Source organism: Balaenoptera musculus, chromosome 2 (genome assembly GCF_009873245.2).
Source record: "Balaenoptera musculus isolate JJ_BM4_2016_0621 chromosome 2, mBalMus1.pri.v3, whole genome shotgun sequence".
Taxonomy (NCBI): Eukaryota; Metazoa; Chordata; class Mammalia; order Artiodactyla; family Balaenopteridae; genus Balaenoptera; species Balaenoptera musculus.
The window spans coordinates 165,008,557-165,029,922 of NC_045786.1; the positions used below are offsets into that span (position 1 = coordinate 165,008,557).

At 37.4% G+C, this 21,366-nt stretch overlaps 1 protein-coding gene across 1 annotated transcript in view; it reads left to right on the forward strand.

Annotated features, from left to right (window-relative positions):
• Window positions 1–21,366, forward strand: part of UNC79 (unc-79 homolog, NALCN channel complex subunit) — a 251,806-nt gene that overhangs the window by 108,030 nt on the left and 122,410 nt on the right. Inside the window, 3 exon segments of the mRNA XM_036842067.1 lie at window positions 5,947–6,177; window positions 20,124–20,314; window positions 21,201–21,324. Coding sequence (XP_036697962.1) covers window positions 5,947–6,177; window positions 20,124–20,314; window positions 21,201–21,324 — 546 coding nt within the window.

The following is a 21,366-nucleotide window of genomic DNA, read 5'->3' on the forward strand; positions in this document are numbered from 1 at the left end:
ACCGACCTGCTAGTGTTGGAGGGTGTCCTGCAGAGGCAGGCGGTGACTGTGGCTCACCATGGGGACAAGGACACTGGCAGCAGAAGTTCTGGGAAGTACTCCTTGGCGTGAGCGCTCCCAGAGTCTGCCATTAGCCTCACCAAAGAGCCCAGGTAGGTTCCAGTGTTGGGTTGCCTCAGGCCAAACAACCAACAGGGAGGGTACCCAGCCCCACCCATCAGCAGTCAAACGGATTAAAGTTTTACTGAGCTCTGTCCACCAGAGCAACAGTCAGCTCTACCCACCACCAGTGCCTTCCATCAGGAAACTTGCACAAGCCTGTTAGATAGCCTCATCCACCAGAGGGCAGACAGCAGAAGCAAGAAGAACTACAGTCCTGCAGCCTGTGGAACAAAAACCACATTCGCAGAAATATAGACAAGATGCAAAGGCAGAGGGCTATGTACCAGATGAAGGAACAAGATAAAACCCCAGAAAAACAACTAAATGAAATGGAGATAGGCAACCTTCCAGAAAAAGAATTCAGAAAAATGATAGTGAAGATGATCCAGGACCTTGGAAAAACAATGGAGGCAAAGATCGAGAAGATGCAAGAAATGTTTAACAAAGACTTAGAAGACTTAAAGAACAAACAAACAGATGAACAATACAATAACTGAAATGAAAATTACACTAGAAGGAATAAATAGCAGAATAACTGAGGCAGAAGAACAGATAAGTGACCTGGAAGGCAGAATGGTGGAATTCATTGCTGCAGAACAGACTAAAGAAAAAAGAATGAAAAGAAATGAAGACAGCCTAAGAGACCTCTGGGACAACATTAAACGCAACAACATTCGCATTATAGGGATCCCAGAAGGAGAAGAGAGAGAGAAAGGACCTGAGAAAATATTTGAAGAGATTATAGTTGAAAACTTCCCTAACATGGGAAAGGAAATAGCCACCCAAGTCCAGGAAGCGCAGAGAGTCCCACACAGGATAAACCCAAGGAGAAACACGCCGAGACACATAATAATCAAATTGGCAAAAATTAAAGACAAAGAAAAATTATTGAAAGCAACAAGGGAAAAAACGACAAATAACATACAAGGGAACTCCCATAAGGTTAACAGCTGATTTCTCAGCAGAAACTCTACAAGCCAGAAGGGAGTGGCATGATATACTTAAAATGTTGAAAGGGAAGAAACTACAACCAAGATTACTCTACCCGGCAAGGATCTCATTCAGATTCGATGGAGAAATCAAAAACTTTACAGACAAGCAAAAGCTAAGAGAATTCAGCACTACCAAACCAGCTCTACAACAAATGCTAAAGGAACTTCTCTAAGTGGGAAACACAAGAGAAGAAAAGGACCTACAAAAACAAACCCAAAACAATTAAGAAAATGGTCATAGGAACATACATATTGATAATTACCTTAAACGTGAATGGATTAAATGCTCCAACCAAAAGACACAGGCTTGCTGAATGGATACAAAAACAAGATCCATATATATGCTGTCTACAAGAGACCCACTTCACACCTAGGGACACATACAGACTGAAAGTGAGGGGATGGAAAAAGATATTCCATGCAAGTGGAAACCAAAAGAAAGGTGGAGTAGCAATACTCATATTGGATAAAATAGACTTTAAAATAAAGAATGTTACAAGAGACAAGGAAGGACACTACATAATGATCAAGGGATCAATCCAAGAAGAAGATATAACAATTATAAATATATATGCATCCAACATAGGAGCACCTCAATACATAAGGCAACTGCTAACAGCTATAAAACAGGAAATCGACAGTAACACAATAATAGTGGGGGACTTTAACACCTCAGTTATCCAACGGACAGATCATCCAAAATGAAAATAAATAAGGAAACAGAAGCTTTAAATGACACAATAGACCAGATAGATTTAATTGATATTTATAGGACATTCCATCCAAAAACAGCAGATTACACTTTCTTCTCAAGTGCGCACGGAACATTCTCCAGGGTAGATCACATCTTGGGTCACAAATCAAGCCTCAGTAAATTTAAGAAAATTGAAATCATATCAAGCATCTTTTCTGACTACAACACTATGAGATTAGAAATAAATTACAGGGAAAAAAAGTAAAAAACACAAACACATGGAGGCTAAACAATACGTTACTAAATAACCAAGAGATCACTGAAGAAATTAAAGAGGAAATCAAAAAATACCTAGGGACAAATGACAATGAAAACACGACGATCCAAAACCTATGGGTTGCAGGAAAAGCAGTTCTAAGAGGGAGGTTTATAGCTATACAAGCCTACCTCAAGAAACAAGAAAAATCTCAAATAAACAATCTAACCATACACCTAAACGAACTAGAGAAAGAAGAACAAACAAAACCCAAAGTTAGCAGAAGGAAAGAAATCATAAAGATCAGAGCGGAAATAAATGAAATAGAAACAAAGAAAACAATAGCAAAGATCAATAAAACTAAAAGCTGGTTCTTTGAGAAGATAAACAAAATTGATAAACCATTAGCCAGACTCATCAAGAAAACGAGGGAGAGGACTCATATCAATAAAATTAGAAATGAATAAGGAGAAGTTACAACAGACACTGCAGAAATACAAAGCATCCTAAGAGACTACTACAAGCAACTGTATGCCAATAAAATGGACAACCTGGAAGAAATGGACAAATTCTTAGAAAGGTATAACCTTCCAAGACTGAACCAGGAAGAAACAGAAAATATGAACAGACCAATCACAGGTAATGAAATTGAAACTGTGATTAAAAATCTTCCAACAAACAAAAGTCCAGGACCAGATGGCTTCACAGGTGAATTCTATCAAACATTTAGAGAAGAGCTAACACCCATCCTTCTCAAACTCTTGCAAAAAATTGCAGAGGAAGGAACACTCCCAAACTCACTCTATGAGGCCACCATCACCCTGATATCAAAACCAGACAAAGATACTACAAAAAAAGAAAATTACAGACCAATATCACTGATGAATATAGATGCAAAAATCCTCAAGAAAATACTAGCAAACAGAATCCAACAACACGTTAAAAGGATCATACACCATGATCAAGTGGGATTTATCCCAGAGATGCAAGGATTCTTCAATATACGTAAATCAATCAATGTGATACACCATATTAACAAATTGAAGAATAAAAACCATATGATCATCTCAATAGATGCAGAAAAAGCTTTTGACAAAATTCAACACCCGTTTATGATAAAAACTCTCCAGAAAGTGGGCATAGAGGGAACCTACCTCAACATAATAAAGGCCATATACGACAAACCCACAGCAAACATCATTGTCAATGGTGAAAAACTGAAAGCATTTCCTCTAAGATCAGGAACAAGACAAGGATGTCCACTCTTACCACTATTATTCAACATAGTTTTGAAGTCCTAGCCATGGCAATCAGAGAAGAAAAAGAAATAAAAGGAATACAAATTGGAAAAGAAGAAGTAAAACTGTCACAGTTTGCAGATGACATGATACTATACATAGAGAACCCTAAAGATGCCACCAGAAAACTACTAGAGCTAATCAATGAATTTGGTAAAGTTGCAGGATACAAAATTAATGCACAGAAATCTCTTGCATTCCTATACACTAATGATGAAAAATCTGAAAGAGAAATTAAGGAAACACTCCCATTTACCATTGCAACAAAAAGAATAAAATACCTCAGAATAAACCTACCTAGGGAGACAAAAGACCTGTATGCAGAAAACTATAAGACACTGATGAAAGAAATTAAAGATGATACAAACAGATGGCGAGATATACCATGTTCTTGGATTGGAAGAATCAATATTGTGAAGATGACTGTACTACCCAAAGCGATCTACAGATTCAATGCAATCCCTATCAAATTACCAATGACATTTTTTATGGAACTAGAACAAAAAATCTTAAAATTTGTGTGGAGACACAAAAGACCCCGAATAGCCAAAGCAGTCTTGGGGGAAAAAAATGGAGCTGGAGGAATCAGACTCCCTGACTTCAGACTATACTACAAAGCTACAGTAATCAAGACAATATGGCACTGGCACAAAAACAGAAACATAGATCAATGGAACAAGATAGAAAGCCCAGAGATAAACCCACGTACCTATGGTCAACTAATCTATGACAAAGGAGGCAAAAATATACAATGGAGAAAAGATAGTCTTTTCAATAAGTAGTGCTCGGAAAACTGGACAGCTACATGTAAAAGAATGAAATTAGAACACTCCCTAACACCATACACAAAAATAATCTCAAAATGGATTCGAGACCTAAATGTAAGACCGGACACTCTAAAACTCTTAGAGGAAAACATAGGAAAAACACTCTTTGACATAAATCACAGCAAGATCTTTTTTGATCCACCTCCTAGAGTAATGGAAATAAAAACAAAAATAAACAAATGGGACCTAATGAAACTTGAAAACTTTTGCACAGCAAAGGAAACCATAAACAAGACGAAAAGACAACCCTCAGAATGGGAGAAAATATTTGCAAACGAATCAACAGACAAAGGATTAATCTCCAAAATATATAAACAGCTCATGCAGCTCAATATTAAAAAAACAAACAACCCAATCCAAAAATGGATAGAAGACCTAAACAGACATTTCTCCAAAGAAGACATATGGATGGCCAAGAAGCACATGAAAAGTTGCTCAACATCACTAATTATTAGAGAAATGCAAATCAAAACTACAATGAGGTATCCCCTCACACCAGTTAGAATGGGCATCATCAGAAAATCTACAAACAACAAATGCTGGAGAGGGTGTGGAGAAAAGGGAACCCTCTTGCACTGTTGGTGGGAATGTAAATTGATGCAGCCACCATGGAGAACAGTATGGTGGTTCCTTAAAAAAGTAAAAATAGAATTACCATATGATCCAGCAATCCCACTACTGGGCATATACCCAGAGAAAACCATTATTCAAAAAGACACATGCACCCCAATGTTCATTGCAGCACTCTTTACAATAGGCAGGTCATGGAAGCAACCTAAATGCCCATTGACAGACAAATGGATAAAGAAGAGGTGGTACATATATACAATGGAATATTATTCAGCCATAAAAAGGAACGATATTGGGTCATTTGTTGAGACGTGGATGGATCTAGAGACTGTCATACAGAGTGAAGTAAGTCAGAAAGAGAAAAACAAATATCGTATATTAACGCATATATGTGGAACCTAGAAAAATGGTACAGATGAACCGGTTTGCAGGGCGGAAATAGAGACACAGATGTAGAGAACAAACGTATGGACACCAAGGGGGGAAAGTGGTGGGGGTGGTGGTATGATGAATTGGGAGATTGGGATTGACATGTATACACTGATGTGTATAAAATGGATGACTAATAAGAATCTGCTGTATAAAAAAATAAATAAAATAAAATTTTAAAAAAACCAAAAACCAAAAAACAGAAAACAAAAAACAAACAAAAAAAAGCTTTGGCTCAAAAGATAGAGATACAATTGCTACAAAGACTTGTTTCCCTGGCCAAATGTTAACAAGTTGTAGATTAAAAAACAAAACAAAACAAAAACAAAAACAAAAACCAGGAAAGGCCTCTACCTCTTGTTAAGTGAATAAGCTGCAGCAGATATCAAGAAGAGAAGGACAAGGTAAAACAGTTACCCTAAAGTGGTATTATTTCACTCCTGTCAAGGGGGGGAGATTTCAATTACTCATAAATGTACTTTTAATAAGAAGTTTAAAAAATCATATTTCAGTAATTCTTAAAATGGTTCAAAAATTTAAAGAAATAAATGGGCATTCAAAGGGTTCAAAGAACAACAACAACAACAAAAAAACAAAAAAACCCTGCCTATTTCAAATGGATTATATGGGGCATCTTTTTTTTTTTTTTTCATCTTTAACCAAACATGTAATAATTATGTAAGGAGGCTGAAGGAGAGTCTGATCTATCTATTTCCAGGTGAGCCTCTGCACGCCCAGTGAGAACACCCCTACGGAAAGCTTGGCCAGGCTGGTGGCCATGGTGTTTCAGTGGTTTCACTCCACAGCGTATATGATGGATGATGAAGTTGGAAGTTTAGTGGAAAAGCTGAAGCCTCAGTTTGTCACCAAGTGGTTGAAGACAGTATGTGATGTTCGCTTTGATGTCATGGTCATGTGCCTTCTTCCCAAACCAATGGAATTTGCCAGGGTAAGTGGAGGCTGTCGATGAAAAAAATTAATCAATAATTGATCGAAGAAAGAAATGGAAAATGTTATTTGAGCCAACCTGAGGATTATAACCCAGGAGAGAGTCTTTCAGAAAGTTCTGAGGACTGTTCTTCCCATTAGAGGTCAGAGCCCAGGTATGTAAAATTTTGAGACAAAGGGTTTTACGTCAAATCATGTATTATTGACAGTTTACAGAATCCACATCTAAACATACAAAGCACGTAGTGGGTCATGGGTCATCATGGCCCTTTACAAGATCAAGAAGGAAAGTTATCTTCTAAGGAGTTGTGACCCTTGACGAGGTTAAGAAGGAATGTTATCTCCTAAGGAAGTCTGGTTAATGCAGTTGCACAACACACACTAAAGGGGAGGCAAGAGGCCCAAATGGGCAGAGAAAAATTTTATGTTTAAAATTTTCTTGTCTTGCTATAAAATATGAATTGTTTTCTTCAAGACCTACAGCTTGGACCTTGTTGGAGAGGAGGACTTAGGGAGAAGCACTGTTGTTACAGAAACACTGGGTTTGCCTCTTGGTGGGTGTCGAGCCAAAAGACACAACCAAGGCAAAGAGCGGGAGAAGGAGGGATTTATTACTTGCAGCAAGTGAGGAGAACACCAGGGATCTTTCCCAAAGTAGTGTCTCTCCGAACAGCAAAATTGGGGAAGTTTTAAGCTAAGGGTACATGCATATTCATGAAGGGGCTTGAGCAGAGAATTCAGCATAGAATTGGGGCAAAGATGGACAGAGTCCAGACTTTGGTTGATAGAAGTCAGGGGGGTCAGCAAAGGTCACCATCATCATTCCTTAGGTTCTGACCAGTCTGGGGTCTCAGCATGTAGTCACCATCCTCTACCTGGTGGGGGGGGGGGGTCTTAGTTCCTGCAGAACTCAAAAATATGTATCAGATTGTGATGTATATTCCTTGAGGAGGAACTGGGACTCTGTTTTATTGCTGAACTATTGTTTCTTGACTGCTTTTCCTTTGTTCCTGCCCTTAAAATCATTAATTACTGAGACCTGTTCAAGGGCAAGCATTGTGGCCAGGCTTAGATCACAAAATAGCTTAGGTGAAATGGCTTCTTTTCTGTCAAGAAAGCCATGCCTCGTTCTCTTTCTCTGGGGACACCCTACCCTATCTGCTTACACTACCTTAGCCACTAGAGTATTATCAGTGACTGTAGAAGAGGGACATCTCTCTTTAACTTAGTCTTTTATTTATTTATATTAATTTTTATTATAGCTAAGTGAGTTTAGTAACTACATTTTAAGTGATGTGCTGCTTTGATGTTAGTTTGGGATGGGGAAGAATGGCAAGAAGAATGTGCAAAGTATCTTTAAGAAATTTAAGGGAATATTCTTTCCTGATATCGCTGAATATTTTTATTAAGAAACAGGAAAAAAGAAAAAGCCTTCCCATGAGGTGGCAAGAGCTCAGTCCTTTTCTGGTTTACAGTCTGTGGAAAGGCTAACATTTGACTAGGGGCAATTTCTGTGGTTTCACATATATTTCTAGAAATGAATGGTCCCAGCCCTCCCATCTGGAATGCCCAAAAGATTTAGGAACTGCCACAATGCTCCTTTTCCTCTGGCTTATAGGACAAATTTCTCTGTGCTTATCCTCTTGCTTCTGCCTCGGTGGATCACAGGCTTCAGATATACAGCTGGTAAGACGTCATATTTCTTGAATACAATATGATTTGTGTCTAACCCAGCAAGATGGATATCTAGAATCAGTTTCTGGCAGCAATATATGAAATTTTTTTCAAGGTATTTTCTAAGTTTTGTTTTTTTTGTGTGATTTTTGGGTTTACTTTCAATGAAGTCTTGAGGCAGTTTTCAGTTTATTTTATTTATTTATTTATGGCTGCATTGGGTCTTCATTGGTGCACGCGGGCTTTCTCTAGTTGCAGTGAGCAGGGGCTACTCGTTGTTGAAGTGCGCAGCTTCTCATTGCGGTGGCTTCTCTTGTTTCGGAGCACGGGCTCTAGGTGTGTGGGCTTCAGTAGTTGTGGCACGTGGGCTCAGTAGTTGTGACGCACGGGCTTAGTTGCTCCACGGCATGTGGGATCTTCCCGGACCAGGGCTCAAACCCATGTCCCCTGCATTGGCAGGTGGATTGTTAACTACTGCACCACCAGGGAAGTCCCAGTTTTCAGCTTAAATAAGACATTTAAGGATAAAACAGAACACAGACCTTCTAAAGAGTAGGTTTTATTAGATTTCCAGGACTCAGAGCGTTCTTTGCATTTACCAAGGTACACTTCTTTCTTCTTTGGTGCCACCTACTGACTCATATATAAAATTAGATTTTTGCATGATGGAAATGTGCAGAGAATGCCATTTCCTGGCATTCTTTGACTGTGTTGATATGTTTTCTATTATTGTTTCTTTTGGAATAGTAAAGGACTGGTGTGATCTGATTCTGAAAGATAAGAAGAAGTGATTATGTTGGGAGGAAAACTATTCCTCTTATAGCTTGGGTCCAGTGGTTGTGAGCCTGCATATTAATTGGTAAGAGACATATTAACAAGAGAAGAGACAATATTTATTAATATTTACGCACAGGAGTACTCCTCATTGACGGGTAATTTCTTTAATAGCCAGAGATAAAAGGTTTATATACCAAACTTCTGGGGGCTAGGGGTGGGAGGAGGCATTTGGGAGGAGGCTTGAATGGGAAGATATGGAAAGTTCTTTTGGGTATTTTGATGCCAATGGAAATGGGCAGCCTGTCTCCAAGGAGCTGAAGTCACAGGAAACTCCCTTTGAAGGGGGTTAATGGCAGCTATATTTTTCTGGAGGCTCTGCTTTAGTCAGATAAGGGAAGTTCAGATAAGGTTTCTCTCTACATCTTCTTTAGCTCAAACGTTTTCACTGAAAAATAATCTTTATACCAACTCTGGTGGTCTGAGTGGGTCCCCACATTTCTCCTATCTGTAACTACCCTAGAAGTTTCACACAAAAAGGAATCTAGGTTGATTGACTTGGAGAGAAGATTTGGGTTAGGAAATGCTAGGTAAGAGATCTGAAAAGGAGGAAAAGAGCATAAATTAGAACAAGGAAATAAAAAGGAAACAAATATTAGTGGTTAGAGTAGACTATAAACCTAGTTTCTGAGTCCGAAGGGCAGCCAGTCAAGAAGGTTTCTAGAGGTTGGACTTGAAGCATCTTTAGATGATGAATGAGACCATCAGTGTCATGGTCATGGTTATTTCCTAGAGCAGAGCATGGAAGATGTGGATGTTTGGTGAACTTCCTGAGTGGCCTGAACTGTTGCAGCAATAAGTCCTTTGAAGTTTATGTCAAGTTGTCCTGCTTCAGCTTACAGGGCTTTGGGACAAGACAATCTAGAATCTCAATAAGGATCTGGGCAGTCAGGTTTTAGTTCTTAGTGACACCAAGTGAAGACGGTAGTAGAAAAATTGGAAACATTAATTACTGACAAAATGTGCAAGACAGCAGAATCCAGTTTATAAAGAGGTTAAAAATAGCTCAAGGGCAATGAACAGGACTAGAATCTGATAATCCACAAGGATGGGTTATAATTTTCTGTTGAAACATAAAATTTCTCTCTCAATTACCGCCATTTTGATCAAAGAAAATCAAAGTAAGATGATTCTTGTTCACAAAATAAGTCTAGTCTCGTTAAATTTGGCCTGATTATTTGCATAAGTGCAGCAAAAATGGTATTTGACCACATGGGCCTTTAAAAATTTGCTTTGCTGGAGGTTTTTTAAAGAATCCCAGACTTTTATTGATTTATTTTTTTAAAGATTTTTTTTGATGTGGACCATTTTTTAAAGTCTTTATTGAATTCGTTACAATACTGCTTCTGTTTTATGTTTTGGTTTTTTGGCCGCGAGGCATGTGGGATCTTAGCTCCCCAACCAGGGATGAAACCTGCACCCCCTGCATTGGAAGGTGAAGTCTTAACCACTGGACTGCCAGGAAGGTCCCTCAAATTGGGCTTTTAAAAGCCTCTCCACACTAGGAAGCCAATCTGTCATCATACTTATCTGCAGTACCTATAGATTTGGGTGAATTTCTCTTCTTCAGATCCCCAAAATACTCTGTTTCCTGGGCCTGTCAAGAAGTGACTTTTCTTATTTGCCTGTAGGCTGGGAACATCATAAGTCAGGTACCAGGCTGGTTTTTTCCAAGAGGGCTTTATAAGCATTGGTTCCATGTTGTCAACCTTAGTTCCTTAAAGCTATCTGGTCATATTTGATTCTATGCATATCTTTCTCAAATATGACATTTCAGTCAAAGCCTTGATAATATAACCAATTTTTCCAATTATGTCCTGTTACAAGGAGAACAGATTCTTACTGAACTTGTGTAAATAGCTATATTGCCGTAAAAATAGGAGTATTGTAAGAGTTTCTGAATTCTGGGAGGTTCAGGTAGGGAGAAAAAGAAATGTTTTGCTTTTGTTTACAAAGGTATAATCTACTAAATAGTCATGAGTTATAGATAGCTTAAGAGAAATCTTATACCCAGAAAACAGAATATTAATGAACCAGCAGTAAAAAACACATAAAAATTATCATCTTCCTTCATCAGTTCATTCAGTCCCATGTAATTAATTATTTGTTCTGCTTGGTCTTGGGTTAGCAGTATTATGAACCCATTGGCTTCTCCACTAGAGTTCTGGAATCTTTCCTCAGTCCAGTGGTATGGTCTCAAAGTTACTTGAGCAATGCCATCAGAAGTCTGTACCCCAGATTACCTGTTATAGTTCTTTCCATGGGTCTCAGAGACAGTCCTTTTTGCTGAAGATGAAGCATTCTGGATGGTAGCCGATTGCAAGAGCTTTCAGGAAAACACTGGAATAAAACAATAACTGTCTGTGAATGATAAAATGCTTAAAATAGCTGTATTAAAGATCTGATGAGAGCAACTGGAATTATGATGATAAAATTATGCCATTATTGTATACTATCAGGCAAAATAGCATAAGAATATAATAGTGAACAAAAAAGGCATTGACAGATTTTTAGAAATTACATCTAATTCCTGAAATATTTATGTTAAAAACATTTACCTCTACAGATATAAGCTAGGGAAGGTTAAGAATCTCTTCTTATTTGACCATGATTTTCATGCAGTTCAACATATTAAATAGACCTAATTAGTTTAACATCTCTTTTTACTAGGAGAGAACAAATCCTTTGAGGTTTTCCAGAGGCCCTCTCAGAAGTCTCAAAGTCAAGTTGAGATCAGGATTTTATTTAGGATTTGATTTTGGTATATGTGCTGCTGAAGCGAGCATAAGGATTTGATTTGGGGAAGCAAAATATCAAAAGTTGTCAAAATGTCAAAAGGTTTGGACACTTAATTAACCAGGATGACAGGTCACTATGAAATAATACTTAGTTATCCATTTAACCAAAATGGCAATACCGATATCAAAAGTAAATATGAGATCTAACATAATTTAAAATTGAGAAGACTCGGTTCTTTTAAATAATTGAGGACATGATGAAGACATGTTCCCCCCCTCCCCACACACAGTTCCTTTACAACTTCATATTTTCATTCAGGTTTTTGTCCTTCACTTTCCTCTTTCTCATCTGGAAAGCCTTCACACAACCTCTAAACCACTATTGATACTTTAGGACAGAATTACAATCTTTTTCCTTGACAAGAACACCCCTCATTCCTTGAATATTTTGCATAAAGAGGTTTTTCCTTCATCCTTATTATTTCTAGAAGCTTCATTTATATATTGATTATAATTTTCAACACTTAATAACCTCTATTTTTCAGCAAAGACCAGGAAGTAAACAATTGTGAATTGCTTGTCACATACCAGCATTTTGTAGCATACTAGCAAATTTTATGATTATACCATCTCATAACTTCTAGAGGATATGCTTCTTCATAGTATAATTTCTCAGAGTGGCAAAATGAACACATTTATTAACAGATCCAAACAGCTTTAGCTCTCTGTAAAAATAAGAAGCCAAAAGTAGATAAAAAATTAAACTTATATTCAGTAGTTAATGTTTTGGTGTTTTATCTTATTTAGAAATGATCTAGATATTCAATGAATATCTATTATTTAACTCAATATAAATTTAATTTCAGGTTACCAAAAAGATTTTGGAACCTACTTCTAAGAAGACATATTATAACACACAATTACTGTTGAAATAAAGTTTGTCATAATAATAATTTAATTTGATTAAAATGAAATCTATAACTTTTATAATCTTAAACCTCTAGTAAATATAATATTAGCTTATTTGACTAGTAAACCCACGTAGAATAAAAATGTATGCTCATATCATACTCAGTGCTGATAACTCAGAAGATGCAGCTGTTTTTATTAAACCAACAATATTAAAAGTCTTATTTATCAAAGATTTACACAAATTGTTACTGAACTCAGATTTGGCTGCTCACTGCTCAAAAGCCAATACTTGAGAGGCAAGTATTCGTAGAAAGGAAAGTTGCTTTAATTAGAAAAGCCAGCAATCTGGGGAGAAGGTGAACTCATGTCCCAAGACCAAGTCGGAAGATTGTGCTCAGCCATGACAGTTTTTAAAAGGAAAAAGGAGAAAGAATCTCAGTGAATCATTGAGGCAGGAAGTTGGGTTCTGCATCATACCCCATTGGGTGCAGACTGGCTGACTCTTTCTTCAGATGTTATATTGCCTGCATGATCTGCCTGCAGGATTGCTAAGGGGGCTGCTGGGGGTAGAGAGCTAGTTATTCTTTAACTCCTTAATTCTTCATTCTTGCTTCTTTTAATCTAGGAAAAGAATCAAAAAGTTAGGCAAGGCATGGTGTGCACTCAGGAGAGCATAAGTCAGGAGTTAGGTTAAATTGTCTAGTGATCTCGTTCCTATAAGGTTTGAGGGGAACAGAAATAGGCAAACAGGAAAGGGGCAAAAGAGCTGCTTATAAATCCCCACTTTTCAGACATCATTCCATTTCTGTGGGATTAGGGGTGAAGGTCTGTTTTCTGTAACTTCTTCATGCTGACATAGGGCACTGTATTCTCAGAGTGAAAGATGTCGACATGGGTCTGTAGCATTTCTTTGCTGACAATTTTAGTTGCCCACTTATATATATGGGCAGAGCAAGCTACAATTATTTTGATGCCCACAAAGATATAGATTATTATGAGCAATAATGTTAATCCCATTCTTTTGAGGCCAGTTCTTAGAAATGTGCTAGCCATAGATTCAGTACTGCTCAAGTAGAGCACCTTATGTCATGGCTACAGTCTGGTCATCATGCAGTCAGCTTTTTCCCTCTGGTGGCAGTTATAGTATCTGTAAAACAGCTCAGGAATGTGCACCAGACACTGAAAGATTCTGTGACTCTCTTGTCCTAATCATTAACTGCTTGAGCCTGGTTTTTGGTGACTCAGGGAGGCCTGGGAGACTTCAGCTTTTCTACAAACAAGAGGCAGGGGACATAGAGGGGCCTTTGTACTTGGGGGTGGGGTGGGGGCTCAAAGTTCTGCTTGGTTTCAAGATCACATGAACTTGAAAAACATTTGGGTTACTTCCTATATTTCTGAGAGTTTTGGGAATATTTAATTTTTTTTTTCTTTTAGTTTTATTGATCTTTGCTATTGTTTTCTTTGTTTCTATTTCATTTATTTCTGCTCTGATCTTTATGATTTCTTTCCTTCTGCTAACTTTGGGTTTTGTTTGTTCTTCTTTCTCTAGTTCCTTTAGGTGTAAGGTTAGATTGTTTATTTGAGATTTTTCTTGTTTCCTGAGGTAGGCTTGTATAGCTATAAACTTCCCTCTTAGAACTGCTTTTCCTGCAACCCATAGGTTTTGGATCGTCATGTTTTCATTGTCATTTGTCTCTAGGTATTTTTTGATTTTCCCTTTGATTTCTTCAGTGATCTCTTGGTTATTTAGTAACGTATTGTTTAGCCTCTATGTGTTTGTGTTTTTTACGTTCTTTTCCCTGTAATTCATTTCTAATCTCATAGTGTTGTAGTCAGAAAAGATGCTTGATATGCTTTCAATTTTCTTAAATTTACTGAGGCTTGATTTGTGACCCAAGATGTGATCTATCCTGGAGAATGTTCCGTGCGCACGTGAGTCTGTATGTGTCCCTAGGTCTGAAGTGGGTCTCTTGTAGACAGCATATAGATGGGTCTTGTTTTTGTATCCAGTCAGCAAGCCTGTGTCTTTTGGTTGGAGCATTTAATCCATTCACGTTTAAGGTAATTATCATATGTATGTTCCTATGACCATTTTCTTAATTGTTTTGGGTTTGTTTTTGTAGGTCCTTTTCTTCTCTTGTGTTTCCCACTTAGAGAAGTTCCTTTAGCATTTATTGTAGAGCTGGTTTTGTGGTGCTGAATTCTCTTAGCTTTTGCTTGTCTGTAAAGTTTTTGATTTCTCCATCGAATCTGAATGAGATCCTTGCCAGGTAGAGTAATCTTGGTTGTAGGTTCTTCCCTTTCAACACTTTAAGGATATCATGCCACTCTCTTCTGGCTTGTAGAGTTTCTGCTGAGAAATCAGCTGTTAACCTTATGGGAGTTCCCTTGTATGTTATTTGTCATTTTTCCCTTGCTGCTTTCAATAATTTTTCTTTGTCTTTAATTTTTGCCAATTTGATTACTATGTGTCTTCTCGTGTTTCTCCTTGGGTTTATCCTGTGTGGGACTCTCTACACTTCCTGGACTTGGGTAGCTATTTCCTTTCCCATGTTAGGGAAGTTTTCGACTATAATCTCTTCAAATATTTTCTCGGGTCCTTTCTCTCTCTCTTCTCCTTCTGGGACCCCTATAATGTGAATGTTGTTGCATTTAATGTTGTCCCAGAGGTCTCTTAGACTTCATTTCTTTTCATTCTTTTTTCTTTATTCTGTTCCGCAGCAGTGAATTCCACCATTCTGTCTTCCAGGTCACTTATCCGTTCTTCTGCCTCAGTTATTCTGCTATTGATGCCTTCTAGTGTAGTTTTCATTTCAGTTATTGTATTGTTCATCTCTGTTTGTTTGTTCTTTAAGTCTTCTAAGTCTTTGTTAAACATTTCTTGCATCTTCTTGATCTTTGCCTCTATTGTTTTTCCGAGGTCCTGGATCATCTTCACTATCATTTTTCTGAATTCTTTTTCTGGAAGGTTGCCTATCTCCACTTCATTTAGTTGTTTTTCTGGGGTTTTATCTTGTTCCTTCATCTGGTACATAGCCCTCTGCCTTTTCATCTTGTCTATCTTTCTGTGAATGTGGTTTTTGTTCCACAGGCTGCAGGATTGTAGTTCTTCTTGCTTCTGCTGTCTGCCCTCTGGTGGATGAGGCTATCTAAGAGGCTTGTGCAAGTTTCCTGATGGGAGGGACTGGAGAAATATTTAATTTTTAAAAGCTCTTATTTTTTTTAAGCTCATTTAGAGTAGAGATCTTTTAATGTGTTTTATAAATTAATTTGGCAAAACCATCCAGAGGAAGAAAATACCACATATACATACCATACATATATAAACATACAGGCAGACACAAATACAGACCTAATACAAAACTCACTAGTTTATAGAAGAGCTGGTTTTCATCTTTACCTCACTTTTATTCAAATTGTGTTTCTAGCAGATGGACCAAGTTGTTAGTTAATCTGTTCAATATAGGGGTTAAAGTTTTTAATCAATATTTGTAGGGGGAGACCCTTAAGAGCTTTTTATTTGCCCTGATATATAATCTTATGGAGGCTGTGATTCAGCCTAAGACAGTTGTTTTAGTTGACTAAGAAGTTACTTTTTAAAGGCTGGAGTGTGCTAAGGAAAAAGGCATTGGAGGTTTGTTAAGGGGAGTGTTAATTGATGCTTATCAGGAGGAGAAATAAATTTCTCCTATTTTATGAGAGGAGGCAATAGTACAAATAAAAGAAAGGCACCCCTTAGAGAGCCACATTTAATTCCTTGAACATTTGCATTTTAAAGAGATGATTCTCAGGTCCTTGAGAAGATAGTGCTGGGTGGTAGAAGATTTAAATCTCAAAGAAGGAGAGAAAGGATGCAAGCTTGTAAGATAACAATCTAAGAGGGTTTTCAAGGGCATATTTGTCTCTTAACAGGTTTTGACTGGGACAAACAATAAATTCTCTTGGCAGCATTGAGCTTTTACAAGCAGGCATTTTGAGGGAGGAAGTTCATGGGAGGTGGACAAAATTATTTGTGTTGAGAGTCTGAAGTTTTTAACAGGTCCAAGGCAAGGCCTTCGTTGAGAAGAAGACTCAAAGGAGGCTGTCCGAGGAGGCTGAGGCCTAAGACAATTGCTATTTAAGTGTTTCTTCTTCTGAAGGGCAGGGCAGTCCCTTTTCCAATGTCCTGACTTTCTACAGTATCTGCAAGCATTTTGAGATGAATAGGGGAGGCTTTGGTACTGGTAAGAAAGATGGATGAGCTTTGGGATTCTTCTAGAGCCACAGTTTTGTTTTTGTAAATACTTAATTAGTAAGGCAAGGCCGCTTATTTTTAATTCTTCAAAGAATTAGATGACAGCCTCAATAATAATGTTAAGGAGCTGGCCTGCCCATGCAACCACATTACTTTGAACTAACTTCTTTATATCAGAAACAAGATTTTCAACTAAAGTAGAAAACAAAAGACTCCTATGATCTGAGATATGTAGATTTAGAGCTATGTGCCTTTGCAATATTTTTTATAAATTGTGTGACAAAGGTTTTAGGATGTATTCCTTTTCTCCAAGTAGATCATTCCATTTTAACCCAATTAAACTTCTGACGAAGGCCTTTATAATGGCTCCTACCAGGCTCTGAATGTCAACCTCCAACTGGGTCATTCGTAGGAGGGAGGTGGTGGAGGGGGGAGGTGTATGGTGGGTGTGGATTTTAATTTTCTTTCTAAATCAGATTTCTGTTCTTCAGTTTTGTTAAGGGAGTCTTTTAGGCTAACTGTGATCCTTTTTTGGTGTGCTTCTGTCAATCTGATCCTTCCCCATTGGTAAGAGGACATTTATTTAGGGTGAGAACTCTCTAAAATCCTTTTAAACATAAAAACTTTTCCAAATCAAAGGATCCATTGTCTGGTCACTGACAATTTAGTATCTCCATGGGGATACCTGTTCCAAAATGTGACCCAAAACCAATAGGCCTTTATATGGCTTAGCCGTAAATTAAATAGCCAAAGGGACCTCAGTAATGATACATTCCACAATCGCAACATTATCAGTGGTAGCTCTTCTGAGACTATGTAACTAACAACAACCCCAGAAATATAGTCACTTCCTGAAAATGTCTAGTCAATCATCTAGCGTGTTGGCCAATATGATACCAAATAGATACTTGAACTTTAAATGGAGTTTATTTGTTTTGAATAATGTGGAATTCTAGATATAACAATTAAATATTTAAAATTGGATTCATTTAAAATAAGATAGTTTTTGGGCAATTAATCTATGACCAAGGAGGCAAGAATGTACAATGGGGAAAAGACAGCCTCTTCAATAAATGGTGTTGGGAACACTAGACATGCAAAAGAATCAAACTGGACTACTTTCTCACACAGTGTACAAAAATAAATTTAAAATGGATTAAAGACTTAAATGTAAGACCTGAAACCATAAAATGTCTAGAGGAAAACATAGGCGGTATGCTCTTTGACATCAGTCTTAGCAATATTTTTTAGACATGTTCCCTCAAGCAAGGGAAACAAAAGCAAAAATAAGCAAATGGGACTACATCAAACTAAAAAGCTTTTGCACAGCAAAGGAAATGTTCACAAAAGGAAAAGGCCACGTACTGAATGGGAGGAGCTATTTGTAAATGATATATCTGATAAGGGGTTAATATCCAAAATGTACAAAGTACTCATACAACTCTTATAAAAAAATCCGATTAAAATTGACCAGAGGACCTGAGTAGACATTTTTCCAAAGAAGACATACAAATGGCCAATAGGCACATGAAAAGATGCTCAACATCACTAATGATCAGGAAATGCAAATCAAAACCACAATGAGATATCACCTCACACCTGTCAGAATGGCTTTTATCAAAAAGACGACAAATAGCAAGTGTTGGTTGGTGAGGATGTGGAGAAAAGGGAACCCTCTTGCACTGTTGGTGGGAATGTAAATTGATGCAGCCACTATGGAGAACAGTATGGAGGTTCCTCAAAAAAATTAAAAATAGAACTACCATATGATCCAGCAACTCCACTTGGGTGTTTGTCCAAAGAAAACAAAAACACTAATTAGAAAAGATACATGCATCCCTATGTTCATTGCAGCATTATTTATAATCGACAAGATATGGAAGCAACCTAAGTGTCCATCAATAGATGAATGGATAAAGAAGAAGTGGTACATATATAATGGAATATTACTCAACCATAAAAAAGGATGAAATCTTGCCTTTTGTGACAACATGGATGAACCTACAGGGCATTATGCTAAGTGAAATAAGTCAGTTAGAGAAAGACAAATATTGTATGATTTCACGTATATGTGGAATCTAAAAAAACAAAACAAATGAATAAACATAACAAAACAGAAACAGAGTTGTAGATACAAAGAAGAAACAGGTGGTTCCCGGAGGGGAGGAGGGTTAGGGGGAAGAGAGAAATAGGTGAAGGAGATTATGAGGTATAAACTTCCAGTTGCAAAATGAATGAGTCACAGGTATGAAATGTACAGTGTGGGGAATATAGTCAATAACTATGTAATATCTTTATATGGTGACAGATGATAACTAGACTTATTAGGGTGATCATTTTGAAATATATAGAAATATCAAATCACTATGTCGTGTAACAGGGACTGATATGGTGCTCTAGGTCAATCATACTTCAAAAACGAACAAACAAACTCATAGAAAAAGAAATCAGATTTGTGGTTACCAGAGGTGGGGAGTGGGGGAAAGGGGAATTAGATGAAGGCAGCTAAAAGGTACAAAACTCCAGTTATAAGATAAATAAGTACCAGGGATATAATGTAAAAACATGATAAATACAATGAACACTGCTGTATGTTACATGTGAAAGTTGTTAAGAGAATAAATCCTAAGAGTTCTCATCACAAGGGAAAAATACCTTTCTATTGCTTTAATTTCGTATCTATAGTGACAGATGTTCACTAAACTTATTGTGGTAATCGTTTCATGATGTATGTAAGTCAAATCATTATGGTGTAGAGTACACTTTAAACTTATACAATGCCACATGGCAATTATAACTCAATAAAACTGGAAGGAAAAAATAACGTATTTTCCCACAAATCTTGTGTTATATGGTAAAAATCTAGGACCAGTCAACCCTTTGTTACTTTGATACATATAATAGTAATATAGGATCTTTATTTAAAATCAGAATTACAAACAGAACCTTAATTTGTAATTTTAAGTTTTTCTGCATTAGAAAATTAATATACTATCTTATTTAGTAAAAAATATAACTTTTAAAAAAGTCATGGATTCAACCAGCCTTAGAACATTCTTAGGGAAAAAACTGTGGCAGAATATGCAGCATAGGGGAGAAAAGTACTCTCTGTCACTTCGTTTTCCATAATGAAAAATCTTCAATACAAAGTGTACAGTAGTAGAAATCTGTGTTCCTTTGAAACACAGGTATAACTGCACATATTTGCAATGGGTTTGTCAAACCTTAGAAAAAATGCTCCAATAGCCTGTTCACCCTACTAGGAATAAATCTTTGGAATTTTAATTCATGTGTGATTTGAAAAGTCTGCGGTAGAATAGTTCAAATTCAGTCTGTGATCAATACTTGGACCTATTTGTAACTGTGGTTTCTTTTTGGTAACTAAGGGATCCTGGTGGTTTGTAGTTTTTTACAAATCTTACTCAATATACTTGGTCCAGGTTTCAGATGTAATGGATAGTGGTCTTTGTACCCATTTCATTTAGTATTTCCTTGAGTATAAATGTAACAAGTGCACTTTGTTCTCTTCCCCTGTGGCTGTGGAAATGCCATCAGGTTGGTGGATACTGGGATAAGTCCTGTAGCACAGTGACTCAGCTGAAGGAAGGTCTCAACCGAATCCTCTGCCTGATTCCCTACAATGTGGTCGGCCAGTCCGTGTGGGAGTGTATCATGCCAGAATGGCTGGAAGCCATCAGGACAGAAGTCCCAGATAATCAGTTAAAAGAATTCAGGGAAGTATTAAGGTGGGTGAGTAGTTTAATGAAGTCACTGTTAATTATGATATTTACCATTTATTGAGCATGTTCTGTGTGCCAGGCACTGTGCTAAGCATTTTGTATAATCTCATTTACTTTTAAATGATCCTATAGAAAAATTTGAGGGTTCAAAATGAAATAGTTGCTATAAATTGTGCTAAGATGATTTGTAATTGTTCAGAAAGGATTTCATTCTTATGGGATAATAAAAAGATACACCATACTGTTTATTTTTTTATTTTTTTATTTTTTTATTAATTAATTTATTTATTTTTAGTTGTGTTGGGTCTTCGTTTCGTGCGAGGGCTTTCTCTAGTTGCGGCAGGTGGGGGCCACTCTTCATAGCGGTGCGCGGGCCTCTCACTATCGCGGCCTCTCTTGTTGCGGAGCACAGGCTCCAGACGCGCAGGCTCAGCAGTTGTGGCTCACGGGCCTAGTTGCTCCGCGGCATGTGGGATCTTCCCAGACCAGGGCTCGAACCCGTGTCCCCTGCATTAGCAGGCAGATTCTCAACCACTGCGCCACCAGGGAAGCCCTATTTTCAAATGTAATTATGATTTGGATAAAGTGGGAAAAGTACAAAGGGACAATGTTTTTAGATGCTGGGGGGCAATTTCCTAGAAGTGCAGTTCCCTAGAAATGCAATTCCTTCTGTTAAACCTGATATGAGTATGAACCCCAATGTTATTAACAACTGTATGAATTATTTATATCTATTCCAACGACATAAGCTTTTTCAGTAAAATGAAACATGCTAATAGTTCAGAACACAGACTAAACTGTTTGGCTCCCCAAATAAGATATAGATGGAAATGCAACAGTAGACCCTACTATATGCCCACTGGTCATTTACTTTTGTTGCTCTGCTTTTCAGCAAAATGTTTGACATTGAGCTTTGTCCTCTACCTTTTTCAATGGAAGAGATGTTTGGCTTTATTAGTTGTCGGTTCACAGGATACCCTTCCTCTGTGCAGGAACAAGCTTTACTGTGGCTTCATGTAAGTAAATGATACTTTTGATCATTTTGGGCAATAGTTTTT